Source organism: Oncorhynchus clarkii, chromosome 1, assembly GCF_045791955.1.
Source record: "Oncorhynchus clarkii lewisi isolate Uvic-CL-2024 chromosome 1, UVic_Ocla_1.0, whole genome shotgun sequence".
NCBI classification, from domain to species: domain Eukaryota; kingdom Metazoa; phylum Chordata; class Actinopteri; order Salmoniformes; family Salmonidae; genus Oncorhynchus; species Oncorhynchus clarkii.
In genome coordinates, this window is record NC_092147.1 from 38,467,581 (window position 1) to 38,487,638 (window position 20,058).

Consider the following 20,058-nt stretch of genomic DNA (forward strand, 5'->3'; position numbering starts at 1 on the left):
CATGACCTTCCTGAAGCGCTACAGCTTTAGCGCCGTGGGCTTCAACTTCCTCATCGCTGCCTTCGGCCTTCAGTGGGCGCTGCTGATGCAGGGCTGGTTCCAATCTCTGGACCCCATGGACGGAAAGATCAAGATCAGCATGGAGAGGTTAAAGTTTGACGGCTTTGGTCTAACAGTGTTAAATTAGTTTTCTTGGTCTATTGAGATCAGTGAATACTAGTATTGGATTTGATAGGTGAAAGTGATGTGGGTTTAAAAATAATTATATAGAACTAGTTAAAGCATCCCTTTTTTCAGCGCAATGAATTGTATAAATCCATACAATATTGTATGGATTGATATCATTTTTTTTTAACAAACTCACCCCATTCAACATCAATGTATAGAGCTCTTCTGGCTGACCATTCACTGACTGTAGTATGTATAACTTTAGCATGAATGAGTCATATGTGAATGAGTCAGTCATTCAGAACTTAGACCTACGTCAGTGAAATCAATCCATTGAATAACATATGTTCATGGAAAAGGATCATGTGAGTGTGAGTGCCAGAAAGAGCATATTTAAAAAAAAATATATATATATTTTTGACCTTTATTTATACAGGATTTTCTCATTGAGATAACACCTCTTTTCCAAGAGAGACCTGATGGAATAGCAGCATTGGGAACAACGTTTCAGACAGAACAACTTACATACACTAACACAACATTAAACAAAACTATAAACACACATACAGTGCAACAAAAACATTTTACCTTAAAAACACGAACGTACAGTATGCAAACATCAGGTACATATTGTGAAAAGTTTTCAAGTTACAATGTTTTCATTATAACGTCGTCATTTAACTTTTGATTACATAACAAAAACAACATTCATTTTAATATTCCATCTATCGTCATCACCACCATTTTGGCTGACGAAACATATTGTCCCAACGTCCATCTATTGCACGTTACTGTTCTGAGGTAGGTTCTCCATAGGCACATCACACATTCCATTCCTCCACAGTGAGAGGACAAAGGGATTTTGTCTGCTGCCTTAAGATTTACAATGGGCGTGAGGTGTCATAAAACCCCCCCCACCTCCATACCTCTCCTCCTCTGGTGGGTGTGAGATATATAATCTGTAGGAGTGTGGTCCATTGTAACCTGACCTGAACAGGCCAGTCATGACAGTCCCCCTCTGGTGGGTTAAACTTAGAAGGATTCTGCATGTTGCAATCCACCATAAGAATGACCATCGGATGTCCTAGTTTGTGGATCATCGTAGCAATCCCCCCCGGTGGTTTACCCTGGTAGGATTTCTGCACGCTGCAGATCACCACTAGAATGGATATGGGAGGTCCAGCAGTGGCTCTGTGTTCCGGCCCGTTGTCCAGTTGTCCCTGCTAGTGGATCTAGGCAGTAACTTGGGCAGACGTTAATAACGCAAAACACTCAGGCAATACATCATTACTTTTCTTCTCCAAATGAGCGGCGTTGTGGCTTTAACTGGTGGTTGTATGGGGAACTTGTTTATGGCTCTATCACTTCAAAGGAAATTCAATCAAATGAATAAAAACATAAACAAGAGATATAGAAAATATAGCTATCATACCTTAATCACCTAATATGGTCTATGTTCAAAATATGTCCAAGGTCTATCATGGCATTGACTCTAATGCCATATCTAGGGCGATCCTACTTGAAGGTGGGTAGTTAAGGCATTAAGGCATTTGGAAAAATGGCACCCTGAATGAAAAAACTTACATTGGGGACATTACAGGGCTGACCTAGCAATATCGGGAGAGGAGGCTGGGGATGATGGATCTATGCCAACTTTCCGCAAATCGGGATTGCTTCCGTCCCACGGGTGATCCTAGTATAAGATCTCATTAGGTCTTCCATTGCACATGTGTGCCTGTGTACATAGTAGGTGCACACGCCAAGGGAAATAAGACCAAGGATCATCGTAACAGTCAGGATACTGTTCGGCACCGTCCAAGAGAGGGTGACAGACCAATCTTTTGGTCTGTAGTCAGTCGGGTCAACTAAAAGTGCCTCATCCCGTACGCTAAGATCAACAGTCATTGGTCCCTCATACTGGATTTGGTTTTGAATGGCTTGTGGTAACTCAAGGGAACACTTAGCAGAAGCGTCAGGCATTTCAATATCTGTGTCTATCCTGATGTCGGAAAGTTGGTATAGAGAGAGGTTGTCTATGTGGGTAATCGCCCCCTCTGGTACAGTCTGGTTGGGGAGGTTCAATTGGGTGGTTGAGTCATGGCGTTCGTAAGTCATAGTGGTGGACGCGAACGGTGTGTTAACCAACCATCGATTCCGTACCACCTCCACTTGTGTGTTGGTGGCCCCATCCATTGTTTGGTTATTTTGGCTCTACAGCGTTCTTTGCTGATGATAGGCTTAAGACCACAAAGATGCTCAGTGTTATCCCTGACGAACGGTTTGCTTGGACTGAGGTAGTGGACGTCTTTGGTTAGAGTACACATTAACAGCTTAGGGGTGAGATAGAAATCTGTATTGTTTTCCTGATAAGCTATGTCTGGGGGTGTGGCAATTTTCAAGTGGGTTCTGTCATGGCAAAATCCTACATTTAGAATCGTTTTCAATCTATAGATATTCTCCAATTCAACAACCGGCAGCGTCAGTAAAAATCCCACTTCATTACGATCACATCCCCAGACTATAATGTGACTAACAGCCTTACCATGGTTGTAGTAGCTGAGGTCAATATGTCGTACACCATTGAGAGGGGCACTAGATATGAGGGGATTCTATTCATGGCCAAGTGGTCCGTAGAACTGCTAAACTTCACAGAGAAAATCCTCCAATAACAATCGAACCAATTGGACATGGGCAAAGTCATGGTTCCTGACCTCTACTAGCTTTCCTAAATATTGGAGGGTTTTGTTCAGGAGAATAGCATGTGTGTTTACCACCAGAATAGTGTCATGGAGAGACTTTCCCACATGTTGCAACTTGAGTGCCTGTGCTTTCATCTGTTGCTGGGTAAGTGGCATCTCTTCAGTAATCTCCCTAACATTTCGCTTGACTGTGGCTAGACTGACTGCGTTGACTTTAGTGGTACCTAGGGCAAATAGTGACCCTACGGCTGCACCTATCGAGAGTAGCGCCCAGACTAATAGTTTTTTCTCGCCTGGGCTCTGCTAGTTCTGACTGGGTGACTGTGAACTTTTGGAGTTGGGCCAACATATGGGCAGTGTCTAGCTGGGCATGCTTAACTGCCCGGGCCAACTCAAATAAGCCGCAGGTGAAATATGTTGGCGGTACATGTTCTTTGCGTCTAGGCGGACATACACCCTCTGTGTGTATACTCTGCAGTTAGTTATAAGGAGTCCTGGATCATCGTGGTGAACGATTCCCGTACGGGGTCCGCTCGTGATTACATCTGCTGGGTTGGTTTTGACAAGGGCGCAGAGTGTCAGGATCAGCCAAAGGAACTCCATCCTACAGAAAAGCATAATCAGAGATATTGTTTGATTATTTCAGTTATTTCCTTTCGTAAATGAAAATGTTTTGACAACTGTTTTTCTGATTTTTCTATTTTGGACAGCACAGCGCAGGACAATATCAATAGTGACAACACGTATCTTGTAGCTGGGAGGAGAAGAAAATATGTTAGGTGCAATGCACTGATCTCCTGGAAGGGATCAGCTGAGGGTAGAGTGACTTGCGAAAGTATTCACCCCCTTAGCATTTTTTCTATTTTGTTGCCTTACTACCTGGAATTAAATTCGTTTTTTGGGGGGTTTGAATCATTTGATTTACACAACATGCCTACCACTTTGAAGATGCAAATATTTTTTCTTGTGAAACAAACAAGAAATAAGACAAAAAAACAGAAAACTTGAGCGTGCATAACTATTAACCCCCACAAAGTCAATACTTTGTAGAGCCACCTTTTGCAGCAATTACCGCTGCAAGTCACTTGGGGTATGTCTCTATAATCTTGGCACATCTAGCCACTGGGATTTTTTCCCATTCTTCAAGGTAAAACTGCTCCTGCTCCTTCAAGTTGGATGGGTTCCACTGGTGTACAGCAATCTTTAAGTCATGCGACATATTCTCAATTGGATTGAGGTCTGGGATTTGACTAGGCCATTCCAAGACATTTAAATGTTTCCCCTTTAGCAGTAAGCTTAGGGTCATTGTCCTGTTAGGAGGTGAACCTCCGTCCCAGTCTCAAATCTCTGGAAGACTGAAACAGGTTTCCCTCAAGAATTACCCTGTATTTAGCGCCATCCATCATTCCTTCAATTCTGACCAGTTTCCCAGTCCCTGCCCATGAAAAACCTCCCCCCCAGCATGATGCTGCCACCACCATGCTTCACTGTGGGGATGGTATTCTCAGGGTGATGAGAGGTGTTGGGTTTGCGCCAGACATAGAATTTTCCTTGATGGCCAAAAAGCTCAATTTTAGTCTCATCTGACCAGAATACCTTCATCCATATGTTTGGGGAGTCTCCCATATGCTTTTTGGCGAACACCAAACATGTTTGCTTATTTTTTTCTTTAAGCAACGGCTTTTTTTCTGAACACTCTTCCGCAAAGCCCAGCTCTGTGGAGTGTATGGCTTAAAGTGGTTCTGTGGACAGATACTCCAACCTCCGCTGTGGAGCTTTGCAGCTCCTTCAGGGTTATCTTTGGTCTCTTTGTTGCCTCTCTGATTAATGCCCTCCATGCCTGGTCCGTGAGTTTTGATGGGCGGCACTCTCTTAGCAGGTTTGTTGTGGTGCCATATTCTTTCTGTTTTTTAATAATGGATTTAATGGTGCTCTGTGGGATGTTCAAAGTTTCTGATATTTTTTTATAACCCAACCCTGATCTGTACTTCGAGTCCACCCCGACTGCACTTGTCCTGCAGACAGAAGCCACAGGCGCCGAAAGGTAGTGTAGTAGGGGATACCTTTTGAGTTGCATGTGTCTTCTCACGGTTAGGAATAGGGAAGCAGAACAAAAAACAATCACGGTTAAAGACCAGTTAGATTGTTTCAACAGCATAGCTAACTAGCTGTCTAACTAACTAGCTGATTTACATAATCTACATCCGCTATGATCAGCTGATAGCCCGCCCCTCTTTGCCCTCTCTTTGAGCAGTAGGCTGTAAACTTGCAGGGATGAGTGTGATTTGACAGAAAATAAAGGCCTATGCTGTTGAAATTTGATTACAGGAACATTAGACAATGAACTATGAATGTAAGAATTTTAAGTCAACTGTGGTTTCGGGAGGTAGGGTGCCCTTTTCACTGAGCACTCTAATGCCATTATAATTCCCACGCTAATGCCATAACGCTAATGCCATAACGCTAATGCCTTAACGCTAATGCCATAACGCTAATGCCATAACGCTAAAGCCATAAGAGCCGTTTCGTATCCTAGCAGAACAAATTGTTATAAAGTAAGATGCAAATTAAGGGTTCTATTCAATCCGCAGTGCTGAAGAGTTGAAATTTAAAGGTAATTTACAATTGAGCCTACATATAAAGCATTTAGCGTTAATGCAGTTTGCGCGAATGCATTGCCTTTAAATTTTTATCATGCTGTAAAGCCAAACTTCAGTGCTACGGATTGAATCGAGCCCTTAAAACCTTTTACAGCAGTGGGCTAAATATGGGTCACACAATGTTTCTTGGTAGTCTTTAACAAATCTACTTTGAAATTGAAGTATTCACCTCACACACATGGTTATCGGCTTTAAAAAAAAGAAGACACCTGCACCATGTCAGATATTGAGTTTAAATGTATTCAATTTTGAGTTTGCATGCCAATATTACACTTTATATACATCACATAAGACTGAAATATAACAAAACTGTTTGACATAGAAACACTCTATTTTCGGCATAAAGAAAAATAAAAGAGTATTAATTATGGAATTAAGAGAAATCTAACATTCCACCAATGAGACCACTAGGTAATTTGACTGCAGGAAAGGTGCACTCTGTGTTGTGAGGTGTACAGAGTCACAGTAAGCTCCAAAAATATTGGGACAGTGACACATTTTTTGTTGTTTTGGCTCTGTACTCAAGCACCTTGGAAGTATGATCATATTTATTGTACAGTTATAAGAAATGTGAAATCTTATAGTAAGTTGTTTATGTTTATTATTGTTACTATATTTAGAAAGCAGTTCAGTCATTTCAAGCCCTATTGCCCCACTTATGTTGAATAGGAAAAAAATATTAGATTTGTCATACGTGAGTACACCTCAGCAATTTTTTTTTTTTAAATACCAGAAAGGTAAGTTCCAGACCTTTCCAAAACTATACAACATTAACATTCCCAAAAGTGTGTAAAGCTGTCGTCAAGGCAAAGGTTGGCTACTTTGAATAATTGCAAATATAAAATATATTTTGATTTGCTTAACACTTTTTTGGTTACTACATTATTCCATGTGTTATTTCATATGTTTGCTGTCTTCAATATTGTTCTACAATGTAGAAAATAATACATTATATTGTATTGTGTGTAGATTGAGGAAAAATACATTTTTAGAATAAAGTTGTAACGTAACAAAATGTCAAGGGGTCTGAATACTTTCGGAATGCACTGTACTAACCTAGCCTGGTCCCAGATCTGTTTTTGCTGTGTTACAATGACCAAATGAGTTGGCAAGTCAGCAAAAAAGGATATGGTACCAGGCTGACACCGACCCACTATACATTGTAATCCTGCTCTGGTTCCTTCCTTCTCAGTCTGATCAATGCAGATTTCTGTGTAGCCAGCTGCCTAATAGCGTATGGGGCGGTGCTAGGCAAGTTGAGCCCAGTCCAGCTGATGGTGATGACACTGTTTGGAATCACTCTGTATGCTGTGGATGAGTATATCATCCTCAACCTCATACATGTAAGTCTTTAGTAAATGAAGGCTTTAATATTAAGTCCTGCATACATGGTTCTCACAAATGGCCCACAGTGATGCTGTATCAAGGCCTGTGCTTGATTGATTTTCTGAATACATTTACTGTTACAATAGGGTTTTGTGGAATAGATGTTGATATCCACATATACGAATAAGGTGGCTGGTTTACTGTATATCATTCTCCCTTACAGGCCAGGGATGCTGGCGGCTCCATGGTGATCCACACATTCGGGGCTTATTATGGTCTGTCCATCTCGTGGATGCTGTACCGGCCCAACCTGGACCAGAGCAAGCGTCTGAATGGCTCTGTCTACCACTCAGACGTCTTTGCCATGATCGGTGAGTCGGATTCACAATAGTTGACACTTTGCACATTTTCCATACTGGTATATATGCAACTGTACTACCATGGATCCACCCCTGTCCCGTAGGAACCCTGTTCCTGTGGATGTTCTGGCCTAGTTTTAACTCAGCCATCACGGACCACGGGGATGGGCAACATCGAGCGGCCATCAACACCTACCTGGCCCTGGCCTCCACTGTCCTCACCACCGTAGCCATCTCCAGTCTCTCCCAGAAGACTGGCAAGCTGGACATGGTAATTGGTCATATGGTGTGCCTTACATACATTGTCCTGGTTCCAGATCTGTTTGGGCTGTCTTGCCAACTCCTATGGTCATTGGAGTAATGGCCATACCCGTTTCCTTTTTATCATACATCTCCATTCAAACTATTGGCCAACCGTTCTGTTCCTGTGTTCCAGGTTCACATCCAGAACTCCACGCTGGCAGGGGGTGTTGCCGTGGGTACGGCAGCAGAGTTCATGCTAATGCCTTATGGGTCTCTGATCATAGGGTTCTGCTGTGGCATCATCTCCACCCTGGGCTACATCTATATCACGGTAATGTAGAATATGGAGTCACATCAGCTTTGTTCATCAGATTTATTTGCAACTTTCCACGAAATGTGCCTACCGAATGCAGTGAAGAAGTGTAATTGCTAGTTAGAGGCTAGTATAGTAGTGACTACTGACTGGGGTACTCCTATTTGATTAGTGGGCATGTATGTGTCTGTTCCCTCAGCCGTTCATGGAGAAGTATCTGAAGATCCAGGACACGTGTGGCATCCACAACCTCCACGCCATGCCTGGGGTCATAGGGGGCATTGTGGGCGCCGTCACTGCAGCAGCCGCCAGTGAAGGGGTCTATGGCAAGGCGGGGTGAGTTATGTCATATCATTATGCACATCCAATGCTGCAACAAGGAAGTCTGCTTAGTTTGTCTGCTTCCAATAGTTTTTTCCCCCACCTTAGATGTAGTAAATGTTTTTTTTAATAGGTTGATAAACACGTTTGACTTCACGGGGAAATGGAAAGACATGGTGCCGAGCCGGCAGGGAGGACACCAGGCAGCAGGGCTCTGTGTTGCCCTCTGCTTTGGAGTTGGAGGAGGAATCATTGTTGGTGAGTTGGACACAATGTAACCGTCTCTAGATTAGATTGTGTGCGCTGATCAAAACAGGTTCTGAGATCCCAGGCCACCACACAAACAAGGCTAATATACTGCAAGGTCAAAGATTTTTAAATGTACAAAAATCTGGTTCACACGCTCAGTCCCAGAGATGCAGTACATACTGCTGGATGTCCTCAAGATTGGCTGCTCCCACCACCCTTCGGTCATCATCTGCTCGCGGCACCCAGCCCACAGAACAGTGCTGGCAGCACAGATATAGAGAGGAAACATCCATTCTGAACAGAAGTATTCCACCTCACCCACACATTTAGGGGTCTACCGTTCGTTATCTGCGTGGTAGTGAGCATTGTCGACGCTGGTCCCCCTCCGGGTTTCAGTGGTGGTGGCGGAGGCAGCAGCAGTGATGGCCATCTCTCTCCTTTTTCAGTTGTGTGGTAGCTCATTAAGTCAATCAGGCCCAACTCCTGTCTCCAAGGGGAGTCTACAATAAATCAATTAGGAAACACAAAAGGAAGGAGAAACACAGCAAAGGATAGAAATCATGCAACATTTGAATAAGGCTCACAAAGTATATTAAATAAAGAAAGGTCACTGCCCACTCAAAATAAATGTTACATTCATACCAAAAAGTATGGTCTCCATTTTGGGGTAAATATAAGGGAGACAACATGTGACACATTCATGAGTGTTTTAGTGAGGACAGGTTTTGAGGTAGCTGACTAGTTCATGTAGTATTGTGCGGCTGGGGTGGTGTATTTGAATAACTGCTGTGTGTACTCCGTGGTGAGGATGGTGTTTGTCCCTAGGCTGTATCCTGAGGATGCCTATCTGGGGGGATGCTCCTGATGACAACTGCTTTGACGATGAACTCTACTGGGAGGTGAGATACTGTCCTAAACCATTAAAGTCCAAATGCATTCATAGCATGAAGACTGAAGTCATTTTCGACCGATCTTTCTGAAGGTGATTTCTGAGCATTTTTTTTTGTTGAGAATTTGAATCAAAACAATGTGTCATTGTTAAAGGGCAGTATATATATATATATATATTTCCCCTAAACTGTTTCCCTAATACTGTCACGTCCTTCATGGAATGGTTAATACCAATATTTAGCTATTAGCTTGTTTCCAGTCTGAGGAGGTTTGCTTATTATGACTAAATGGTCTTTGGTTTGTAGAAGCTAAGGAAGGATATAGCAGTGGAAACTATTTACCTCTTTTTTTACATGCTTTTGGAAGTTCGAATCAAATGTTGATTTCTGCCCTCAGTTACCTGAGGATGAAGAGAGCATTCCACCTATACTGGAGGACAACAACCACATGCGGAACAGGGATGTGTAAGTAGCAGATTTGTGCAACAATAGGATTATGGAGGTTGGATTGTAAGGCTTTTGTTCATTATGCCTTATGATGCGACAATAGTTCCTGTTTTTTTGGTTAGTCATGTTACTTGACCTGGATTTTAACCTTTTGTCATCAAACGTCCCCTTTAATTTTTGTCGGATGGTCCAAAACCATCCTCAGAGAATTGCTTTATTTTACGTCTAATTCTTTTTTCTGGAAAAGGCTTATTATAATAAAGATTAAAATCCAGGTCATGTGACATGATTAACCAAAACACAGGGCCTTAAAATGCCTTTGTCCTCATAAAATGTGTTATGTCAAATATCCTCAAGATGGCAGCAGACCACTGTGCTATATGAAGTGTATGCCCACCCCTAGTGCATACAATCCTTGTTTGGGCCCACACAATAGCCCACACAATACTGTGAAAAATTGCCACAAATTAGTTGTTTCAGACTTTTTGAAAAGCTGAATTGGTCTTTGTGCTCTACGTGTGTGTGTGGCAATCTGTTCTGTGTGTTGCTCATCTGTTCTGTGTGTTGGTAGGGGTGTTCCATAGCCCTGGACGGGTGCTTTCTGAAAGTGACCTTGAAGTTATCCCGTAGTTGTTGTGCTTGGCCTGAAAATGACAATGGTACTGCTTTTAGAATAGGTCATTTTCAGGGCAGTGTATGGGGATTAAAAAAAACATTTACTGTGTGTGAAAGGAGGATTTTGTCTAATTAGGTGGAATCTGTCTATTTGATGTAGAACATTATAGAAAAAGAACAGGAACCAACTTTCTCTCAATTCCCTTTAAGCAAAGCAATGTGAAAATAGAAAGAGTGTGCTGGTCAGAAAGTATGAATAAACGGTCTGAAGCCTATGTGTAGTCCTGGACTGTACCAGTTTCACGCAAGGGTTGTAATCTTAACGTAACCTTTTGTCATTCACAGTACAGAATCCCATTTCTCTATGGAACAGAGTCAGAACTGACGCTAGAGCCTGATGTCATCTCCCCCCTACAAAAACTGATGGTTCTACCCTACACTGACTCATGCTGGACAGAAAACACTCCTATCCTCCTGTTCTGTTCATGGAATTTAGTCAATCTTTACTACTTTACATTGGAATCACAACAAGAACTCCCTGAGAAACAGTGACAATTATCTTTGTTTAATGAAATAGTTTTGGCAAATGATAGAATAACCAGACAAAAATAATGGTGCCATGTTTCTATCACCAGGGTTACCTGCTTAAGTCGAATCCTAAGCAGGTAACCCTACATCATTAATATTAACAGTAAGATAGGTGACTGTACACTTTATTTTCCACATTGTCATTGTGTCATCTTACCAAATGAAGACCACAGGCCAAACCACCGGGGATGCTGGTGTGAGAGGAATTATTGTATTAATCGGAATTTGTGGAGATTCTGTTCTTTTTGACAGGTATAATCAAATACAATTGTCACATGCTTTGCAAACAACGGGTGTAGACTAACAGTGAAATGCTTCCTTACGGGCCTTTCCCAAAAATGCAGAAGCAGAAATGGTCAGGAACCCTAACACGGCAGCTATCCACTGCTGCGCCATCTTCAATCTTCTACTGTATGTCATGTTTTGTTTATAGCTTAGGTTGATGTTTTTTAGGTCCAGTTGGTTTTATGGTTTATCCAAATGGCTCTATGGAATTTCAGCTCAAGCTATCATCGTTTAGTCATAGAACCTGATTAAATGTGCATCGCTGCATTCAAGGAGTGTAAAGTATATTTATGACTGTAGAGAAAGGGGGTACATTACCGGTGTTTATAGTGAGATGTGAATTTGATTAAACTAAATCAAGGCAAATGAAAACTGCTGTGTTTGGATGTCTTCACTTATAACCTGTTTTACATATTTAATTTATTGTTCATTCTAATCTGTATGTTATGAAGCATTTTATTAAATCTAGCTACCCATTTATGCAACCTCGTCACGAAGTGTTTGAGACTATTGTAGTGGAGTAGGTCTACTGTAGCAGGTCTTCACAGGTCCCCCAAACTCGACTACCTGAGAGGGTCCAGGTCCAAAATTCCTGATTGTATAGTTTCTCGGGTGTATGTAACTACCAGTGGTGGACCCAACTACAGCTCTGCATAGCCTAAAGCATATACATTTTACGCTAATAAGGTGCATTTATTGACTTATAGATGGCCTAGCCAACATATAAAACTCTGTTCGTTAACCAGAAGAAAAACTTCTGATAAACCTTGTCACTCTGGTCCAATTGGATCCGGGTCTAGGTCCAACTTTTTGCACCTGAGAAGACCTCTGTGTAGCATATTTTTTGGGGGGGTCCAAACAAGAAGTTCCCTCACAGAAAGAATTAAGTTAATCCATCATTTAATTTTGCAGGTCTTCTGCTTTGAAAACATTGAGTACGAAATAAGTTCAGTCTTTTATTGTAAAGTAAGTGGATCCAGGGCTTTTTCTATTAAGCTTACCAGTGAGAATTGTTTTTAAACCCTTCTAGACTGCTTCTTTTAGAAAAGCTACTCTTATTAGCAAGAAAATGCATTGTATTTAATTGTATTACAATTGTTTCAATCACTCTCATGCAATTTCCACAAGTGTGTGGTGCATTTTCACTAAGCACAGCAGTCTAAACAGATACTCAAAATGGCTAATGTTTTAAAACTAAGCACATTCAGTTGACTGAGTAACTAAATGTACACGTTCACTTGTTCACTGCACCAAATCACTCTTAATTTGGATACATATTCCATATAAGTATCTGCTTTTCAAAATGCGATATTCACTTTAATTATTATTTTCTTTTAATTTGTTAGTACAATTAACTTCATCTAACCACTCAAATCTGAAAACTACTGAACCAAAGTTATGTAGTGCCTAGTTAACGTATGTAGTTTGACAACTGCTGAACACTACATTTTTACCTCAAATGTATCAGTTTATCAATGTTGGAAGGTAAAACTAAATCATATGTCTGTAAATAGTACATCATTCTCCATCTGCCGGTGTGCTTCAATAGGACAAAGTGGAAAGTCACCCTGCACTACCATTGCTGAAATACCTGATTTGTATATAACCATATAATCCATATATTTAATTGATACACTAAGCTGATTAATTCCAAGCAGAGAGACGGGCAATACTGTATCAGTTGACAAGTAGAAAATCAGTTGACAAGTAGAAAAAGTGATCTTGTACAAGGTTTCATTGGTGAAAACTGGAATTTCACGAGGACCAGACATTGAAGGTTAAGGACCAGACATTGAAATGGGTTTAGAATTTTTATTGAGGATATGGAATTGGACGTGAGAATGAGGATGAGAATGGACCAGATGAAGCAGAGGGCTGCAGATGAAGGATCCAGGGGGTGGAATCTAGAGATTGGAGTCTTAGCTAGACATGGTCAGGCCATGGTAGTTATGCTGCTGTGGTGATGGCAATCCCTAAAAAGAAAACTCCAAGTTAGTCTGACTCTGGCGAGGAATTGAGCTGTTCTGGACTGCAGGTGCTGAATGGTTGGTGATATAGTTGAGGTAGTACAGGCATATGGATGAGATGCCCATGGCGTTACCCAACCTTAAACCCCAGGAGAGCAAGCAGAAGCGACGGTGGCAAGGAAAAGAACTCCCTTGAAGGAAAAAAACCTTAAGAGGAAGCAGGCTTAGCTGAGGAGCCAATCCTCTTTTGGTTGATTAGGTAGGATTCTGTGTGTGAGGTGGGTGGTGTCTGTAAACTGAGGCAGGAACTGGAGAACTGCTTGAGTTAATGCAGGTTCTAAGAGATGAGCATGTTGTCAGAGTGGATGTAGGAATGATAGGCTTGAGGGGACCAGCATCCAAGGAGTGTTTGGGATGCCGTGTCGAGATGCCATGGATGCAGCTCTGATGTGGAAGTAGTGTCTGGAGAATTGGTCAGCAGGATAGCTGGGATAGGGATAGCTTGTCTCAGATGGGAATGGAACCATTGGCGAGGTGATGGAGCCAGATTCGGTGATGAATAGTGGATCAGATGGAGAGGCATGTTGAGCTTGTCTGGGTTGTAGACAGTAGGTGAGTGGTTCGTGAGGGCTGAGGATAGATGGTAGCCGGAACAGGTAGACTGGTTTACTTCTGCCCAACTGATCGGTTTACCTTGTTTGATGTTGAAGGAAACTTTTTCGAGGATGGCGTTGTCTGATATGCTGAGATGAGAAGTGATTTAGGTAAATGTTAGAGGATGTCAACTCAAAACGTTGCAGGAAGTGCTTTAAAAAGAACCATTTTGAAATGTTTATCTTGTATTTTTTGCTAATGCAATAAATGGTAGTTAAAATTATTAAATGGTGAGCCTATCCCGAGCTCCCGAGTTTGGCGCAGCGTTCTAAGGCACTGCATTTTGGTGCTAGAGGCGTCACTACAGGCCCTGGTTCGATTCCAGGCTGTATCACAACCGGTCGTGATTGAGAGTCCCATAGGGCGGCGAACAACTGGCCCAGTGTCGTTAGGGTTTGGCCGTCATTGTAAATAAGGATTTGTTGTTTGTTCTTCTGACTTGCCTAGATAAATAAATAAACTTCAAAATCATTATCTGATGTGTTGGTGATTAAACAAAATGTGCTCATGGTATTTGGTATCATTAGATGAGTGGGTGAGTGACCGACTTTTCCCCCTCATATAATTTGCCGGTGGCTGCAGCTAGAGATGCAGGCGTAATTTGGTTAGTTAGCAAGAATTGTGAATCGCTTCGCTAGCTAGCTATGCTGAACTTGAACAATTGTTATCCAGTTAGCATATCTCTTGCGTTCATAAATTCACTCTGGCTAACTACTCCGATTTCAGAGCATTCTTGTCTGAGTGTACCAGAGCGCAGAATAACTGATGAATTTACCGACTTTCAACACCCTCTGAATATGACTGGTGTCAGTAAATGTCGGCAAAAAAAAGTAATTCAATTGTTGCCAGCAGCACAGTTAGTCACCAACGCTCTAGATAAAATGAAAACGGCCTAACCAGCTCTGCTAGGGCGAGTAAAACAGTCAGTGTTAAAATCGAAGTGTCATATTCTTCCTGGGAGTGTATATGAACAGATTTGAATAAGATTTAATGTCCACTTTAACTCAGTGTAAAGGGAGTAAGGGGATACAATACTGTTTGTGCCGATATGTAAACTTATTGTATCGTGAAATGTGAGGTGTGTATCTGAGCAGAAAGTTGGGCAACTATGTGGAAATCTTTTTTTTATTTTATGTTTTATTTTCATTTGGATGTTTTTGTTATTATTGTTGTACTTTTTTTCTATGACACTATTTTGTTTCCGATTGTTATCATTGTTTCTGTCTTTGTTGATGTTGTTTTTGTTTAATATCTATCAATATAACAAAGAAAGAAACATTAAGAACCTTTACATTGAGAATGTCAAGGCAATATATACTGTCTGTCACTCAGTTGTGTTTTACAATTATCCTTATGTTTAAAGAACTGTGAAATTTGTTTAAAACAATTTAAGATACAGTATATAGGCCCCACCACACATATGGATATTTTTACTCCTATTGTAACTAATGTAATCAACTGCCTTTGTGATGAGAAATGAAATCATTAAAACTAGTTTACAGTGAGAATGGAATAGCTGTTTCATTAATGACGATGTATTGTATTCAAAAGAATGTGACCTTTGTACAAATAAAAACACTACACAGTAGGTGTATCACCCCATCTCCCTACACTCAAACTCAACTCATACCAACCCTTGAGACTTCACCTCATCCGATATATGCGTTCATGTAATTATTGCACAATACGCCCCAATATATCACAATTTATTGCACATCTGAAAATCACTACCCAAATGCAACATCCCAGGATGTCCTGGTTTGTTCTCATCATTTAGCTCTAATTAGAGAGCTCTGACCCTAGTGTCAATTTCCAGCCACCTCACACAACCAATGTTTGGTAACGCACCACCACTCTGACCCAGACCCTCCATAGTCCTCTCTGCAGAGAGATCACACAGGGGTCATGAAGTCATTCCCCATGCTCTCCTGTTACACCAGAGTGACCACAGGAGCAATCACACACACATGCATGCACAGGAGGGAGAGATCATGTCCATATAGTCTCCTGGGAGACTAGAATGACCATAGGGACAGGAACACATCAGAGCCCAGCCCGCAGCATCAGCCTAAACATGCCCCAGGGTCAAAGGTTTGACCTAGTGCAAGGTCACACTCAGGGCTCCACAGGTAGAGCCGCATGAATGACTTACCAGAGGTTTCAGGATTCAGATTTTCATCTAAATCCCACTTAACTCAGCATGGATCTGTAAAAACAATATGTCCCATTGAGTAGAGAAAGAGTAGGTGAGACGATTATGGCCTTGGATCTTGCTTTAGAGCCTCTGAATTGAGCTGAGAGATTATAATGAGGTTTCCTGAATAAAAAAAGGTATCTTCTAACAGAAGAGCTCTGTTGTGCATGGTGTTTTACCTTCTTACAAAGAACAGAATTATCCACTCTTTCTTTAATTTAGCCTACTACTACTGTATGCATCAATATGATCTGCCACTATGCATTTACAGTTCCCTCTGCAGTGATATTATGTTGCCCCGTATTAGAGAGTAGCTCATGAGTGTGGATGATTCCCACATCAGTAGCAGCGAGGTATCCTTCTCCTCTCTCTCACAAAGGCAGGCTTAGAGGTGTTTTCTTTTGTCATCAGTAACGTGTTGAAGTAAAGGAGGTAATGGTGCCACAAAAGCTCCAATTAAAAGAGATGCTGTCCTGCTGGGAAGGAAGGGAGCGCCTCTCCCCTATTCAGACACCAACTGCACCCAGCCCCCTCCCCTCCCCTCCCCTCCCCTCCCCTCCCCTCCCCTCCCCTCCACCCACACACACACACACACACACACACACACACACACACACACACACACACACACACACACACACACACACACACACACACACACACACACACACACACACACACACACACACACACACACACACACACACACACACACACACAAGATCTTAATTTGATCACTCTTTTGTTGCTGATCATTTCCACAACAGGAAGTGCACACTTGTAGTGTATTCAAGGTTTAAAAAGGCTTCTAAAGTTTGTCATTTTCACTTTAAATGTCACACTTAATTTTCCCGAACAAAGAATGTATCAACCCCTACAAATAATGTCCATTAATTATAATCCACATAATAATTCACATTTCCTTTTGCTGCAGGATTATCTTCCTGCTGTAAAACACTGGCTCAAATTAAGATCCTACATCTGTACGCGCACGCACGCACGCACACACACAACCCTACACACATTTTCCCTGACCCCCCCACCTCTCCTCAACCACGGCCCCTCCCACCATCCCAAACTCAAGCCCGTTTATCAATCAACCACTTAAAGGGTGGATAAGGGACCCCATTAAAACGAATTCAGAGGCCCATTTTATGGTCCTAGTCCTTTCCCAAGGGGTCAGAGAAGTTAGTGCTGAGAGGGACATGACCCTGGGGGCAAAGAGTTGAAGAGGGAACAGGGAACCAAGTTGAGGAGGGAAGGGGGAACATAGTTGAGTAGAGAGAAGCAAGGGGAAGGTGAAGGAGAGCCAAGTATACTACCATTTTTACAGAGACACTGACCTTGGTAATGGATGAGACTGAAAGAGGTGAGGTGGTGGGGAAAATTAGTGAAGGAGAAAGAGAGAGAGAGAGAGAGAGAGAGAGAATGAGAAAAAGTAATTGAAAGACAGAAAGGGAGAGAGAGGGAGAGAAGAAGGCATGAAGGAGGGAGCAGGGAGGGACAGAGAGGCTCCTCCTTTTCAGAGCTGATGCCTGATGGCCTGCCTTCTAGGGTCAATCAGGACTGTTGATTGACAGGTGTGCTGACTGAGAGGGTGGGCAAGTGTGCTGTGGACGAGAGTTAAGAAAGGAGTAGAGACAAAGCACACACTCACAAAGGGCCACAGACGCTCATTAATGATAAAGAACTGTATCATCTCTACTAAAATGTTGGTACAAAGTTATAGTCTGTTTGTAGTCTGCTGTACTTGAAAACATAACTGTGAGTAGCCTTAAAATACACACATTAGACCACTTAGAAGTAAGCCCATAAAACTTTACGAGCATTTATAAACATTTTAGAAAAATGTTGTTTGACCAGATACAATGCTATTTCACAGTAAACAAATTAACAACTGACTTTCAGCAAGCGTACAGGGAAGGGCACGGAACAATGCTGAATGATGAAGAGACACACACAAACACAGACACGCATATGCATACGCACAAACACTATAACACATACTCTACACACACACACAGACACACACACACATTGTAATGTTGTGGTATTGTGGTATTGATATTTTAAGTTTGTAATAAGACAGTAATAAATTGGCCTCCCGAGTGGCGGAGCAGTCTGAGGCATCGCTACTGCCCTGGGTTTGATCCCAGGCTGTGTCACAGCCGGCTGTGACCAGGGGACTAATGAGGCGGCGCACAATTGGCCTCGCGTCGTCCGGGTTAGGGGAGGGTTTGGCCGGCCGGGATTTCCTTGTCTCATCCTGCTCTAGCGACAACTTGTGGCCGGCCGGGCGCCTGATGGTGTTTCCTCTAACACATTGGTGTGGCTGGCTTCCGGGTTAAGCGAGTAGTGTATCAAGAAGCAGTGTAGCTTGGCAGGGTCGTGTTTCGGAGGACGCATGGCTCTCGACCTTTGCCTCTCCCGAGTCCATAGGGAGTTGCAGCGATGAGACAAAACTGTAACTACCAATTGGATACCACAAAAAATGGGGAGGAAAAGGGGTATAAAAAGAGAGTAATAATCTAATGTCTTGTATGATGTATTGTTTTATTAAGCTGATGTGTTTTGTTATGATGTGCTTGTTTTAACCCTGTTTGTACCCCAGGAAGAGTAGCTCCTGGGGACCCTAATAAATACAAAAATATTTGTGTGATTATTTTATATATTGGGGATAAAAAAGCATTTTAGATTTTTGATCAGGGAGCTAAAGCCAATCTAGACAATGAACTCCACCCACCACAGTTGGTGACGATCTCTCAATTGGATGATAAACAAACAATATGGCAGTTATAGTTCCCTTTTTATCCATCAGACTCTTGATCCGATTTTATATATTGGTTTATTTAAATGTCAGCTCCAGAGAGTTAACTTTATGATCGCCAAAGAGTTGTCTGTCTCAGACCCTCAATGTGTAGGGAGGCATTCAGGGCCTTTTGTTCAGTCCCTCATAAAGACACTTGTAAAAACATCCAGTGAAACCATTCAGAAGTCCATAAAAGTGTTCATAAACTCTACTTATCCCACCTCTTCTCCTCATATTATACCCAACCTCTCTATAGTTTTCTCAAAACACAGCCTGTCACAGCCCACTGACCACTGGCCGCCCAAGGACACTAACTGGCCACAGAGGCAGGTTAAGTGTCCCTATCGAACCACAGTGGAGTGGAACAGCAGATTAGCCATGATCTTATCTATCCTATCCACTGGTAGCCGGCCCCTTTATACGCTCCATTACACTGCCGTTTAAAAGGAACAGGTTCGTCCATTCAGGTCCTGCCGTATGAATCCCAGATGCAGCGCAGAAGAACAGGCCCTTTCAGCCACAGAAAATAGCTCTTTTTGGCACCTTCTAATTGTAGTTGCTAAGGACCCCAGGGTTCAATGGCGAGGCCCCGTTGTGAGGGGAAAATGCCCCGTGGTCGCCTGACAACGGCTGCCAGGGGAAGCAGAATGTGTGGGGAGGGACGGGCGAAGTCGAAACGTCTCTCTTAAGACAGGAGGGATCTGGTGATTGACAGGTGGCTACATGCTCTAGTGCCGACCGCACGTGAGGTCTGTCCTTCCTGGGTCCTGTGTGTGTGTGAGGGGGGGGGGGGGTGCATTTGTGTGTGGGTGCCTGCCTGCCTGCATGCGTTTGTGAAGTGCATTTGCATGTGCTAGCATTAGGTAGCATTGATGAAGCTCTGAAAGAACTGTTTGTAAGTCCATAAGATGGGGTCTCAAGTTTCATTTTCTAGCATATTTAGCAAACAGCCCTGTTCACTATGGTCTGAAGGGGGCAGTACTGTCCATCTACTCAGTAAGTCAAGGGCCACTACATGTCTGCGTGCCTGCCTGGGCCCCACCAGGACATCCATCACAACTTTTTCCCCCCTAGTCAACACTAGTTTCCCAGGGCCCTCAGACGGATGTGTAAACGGCTGTCTCCTTCCAAACCTACCTGAACAGATGTTTTCTGTTCTTAGTCTGAATAAAATATAGGTTCTGTTGCAATTTGTAAACAGCCTGTAAAGGATTGCTGATATGTGTTGCGTTAACTATGAATGTCTTTCAACATGGTGTGCAAAGTTCTTC

The 20,058-nt window shown here is 42.4% G+C and overlaps 1 protein-coding gene across 1 annotated transcript in view; it reads left to right on the forward strand.

Moving 5' to 3' along the window:
• The window catches only part of LOC139416192 (ammonium transporter Rh type C 1), a 14,180-nt gene extending 3,460 nt beyond the window's left edge, over positions 1 to 10,720 (forward strand). The window contains exons 2-11 of the mRNA XM_071164574.1: positions 1 to 147; positions 6,720 to 6,870; positions 7,077 to 7,224; positions 7,317 to 7,483; positions 7,649 to 7,786; positions 7,968 to 8,104; positions 8,223 to 8,347; positions 9,164 to 9,237; positions 9,626 to 9,693; positions 10,636 to 10,720. The exon at positions 1 to 147 is cut by the window's left edge and continues 46 nt beyond it. Coding sequence (XP_071020675.1) covers positions 1 to 147; positions 6,720 to 6,870; positions 7,077 to 7,224; positions 7,317 to 7,483; positions 7,649 to 7,786; positions 7,968 to 8,104; positions 8,223 to 8,347; positions 9,164 to 9,237; positions 9,626 to 9,693; positions 10,636 to 10,675 — 1,195 coding nt within the window. The 3' untranslated portion in view covers positions 10,676 to 10,720. The remainder of the gene's footprint in view (positions 148 to 6,719; positions 6,871 to 7,076; positions 7,225 to 7,316; positions 7,484 to 7,648; positions 7,787 to 7,967; positions 8,105 to 8,222; positions 8,348 to 9,163; positions 9,238 to 9,625; positions 9,694 to 10,635) is intronic.
• The last annotated feature ends 9,338 nt before the right edge of the window (positions 10,721 to 20,058 follow it).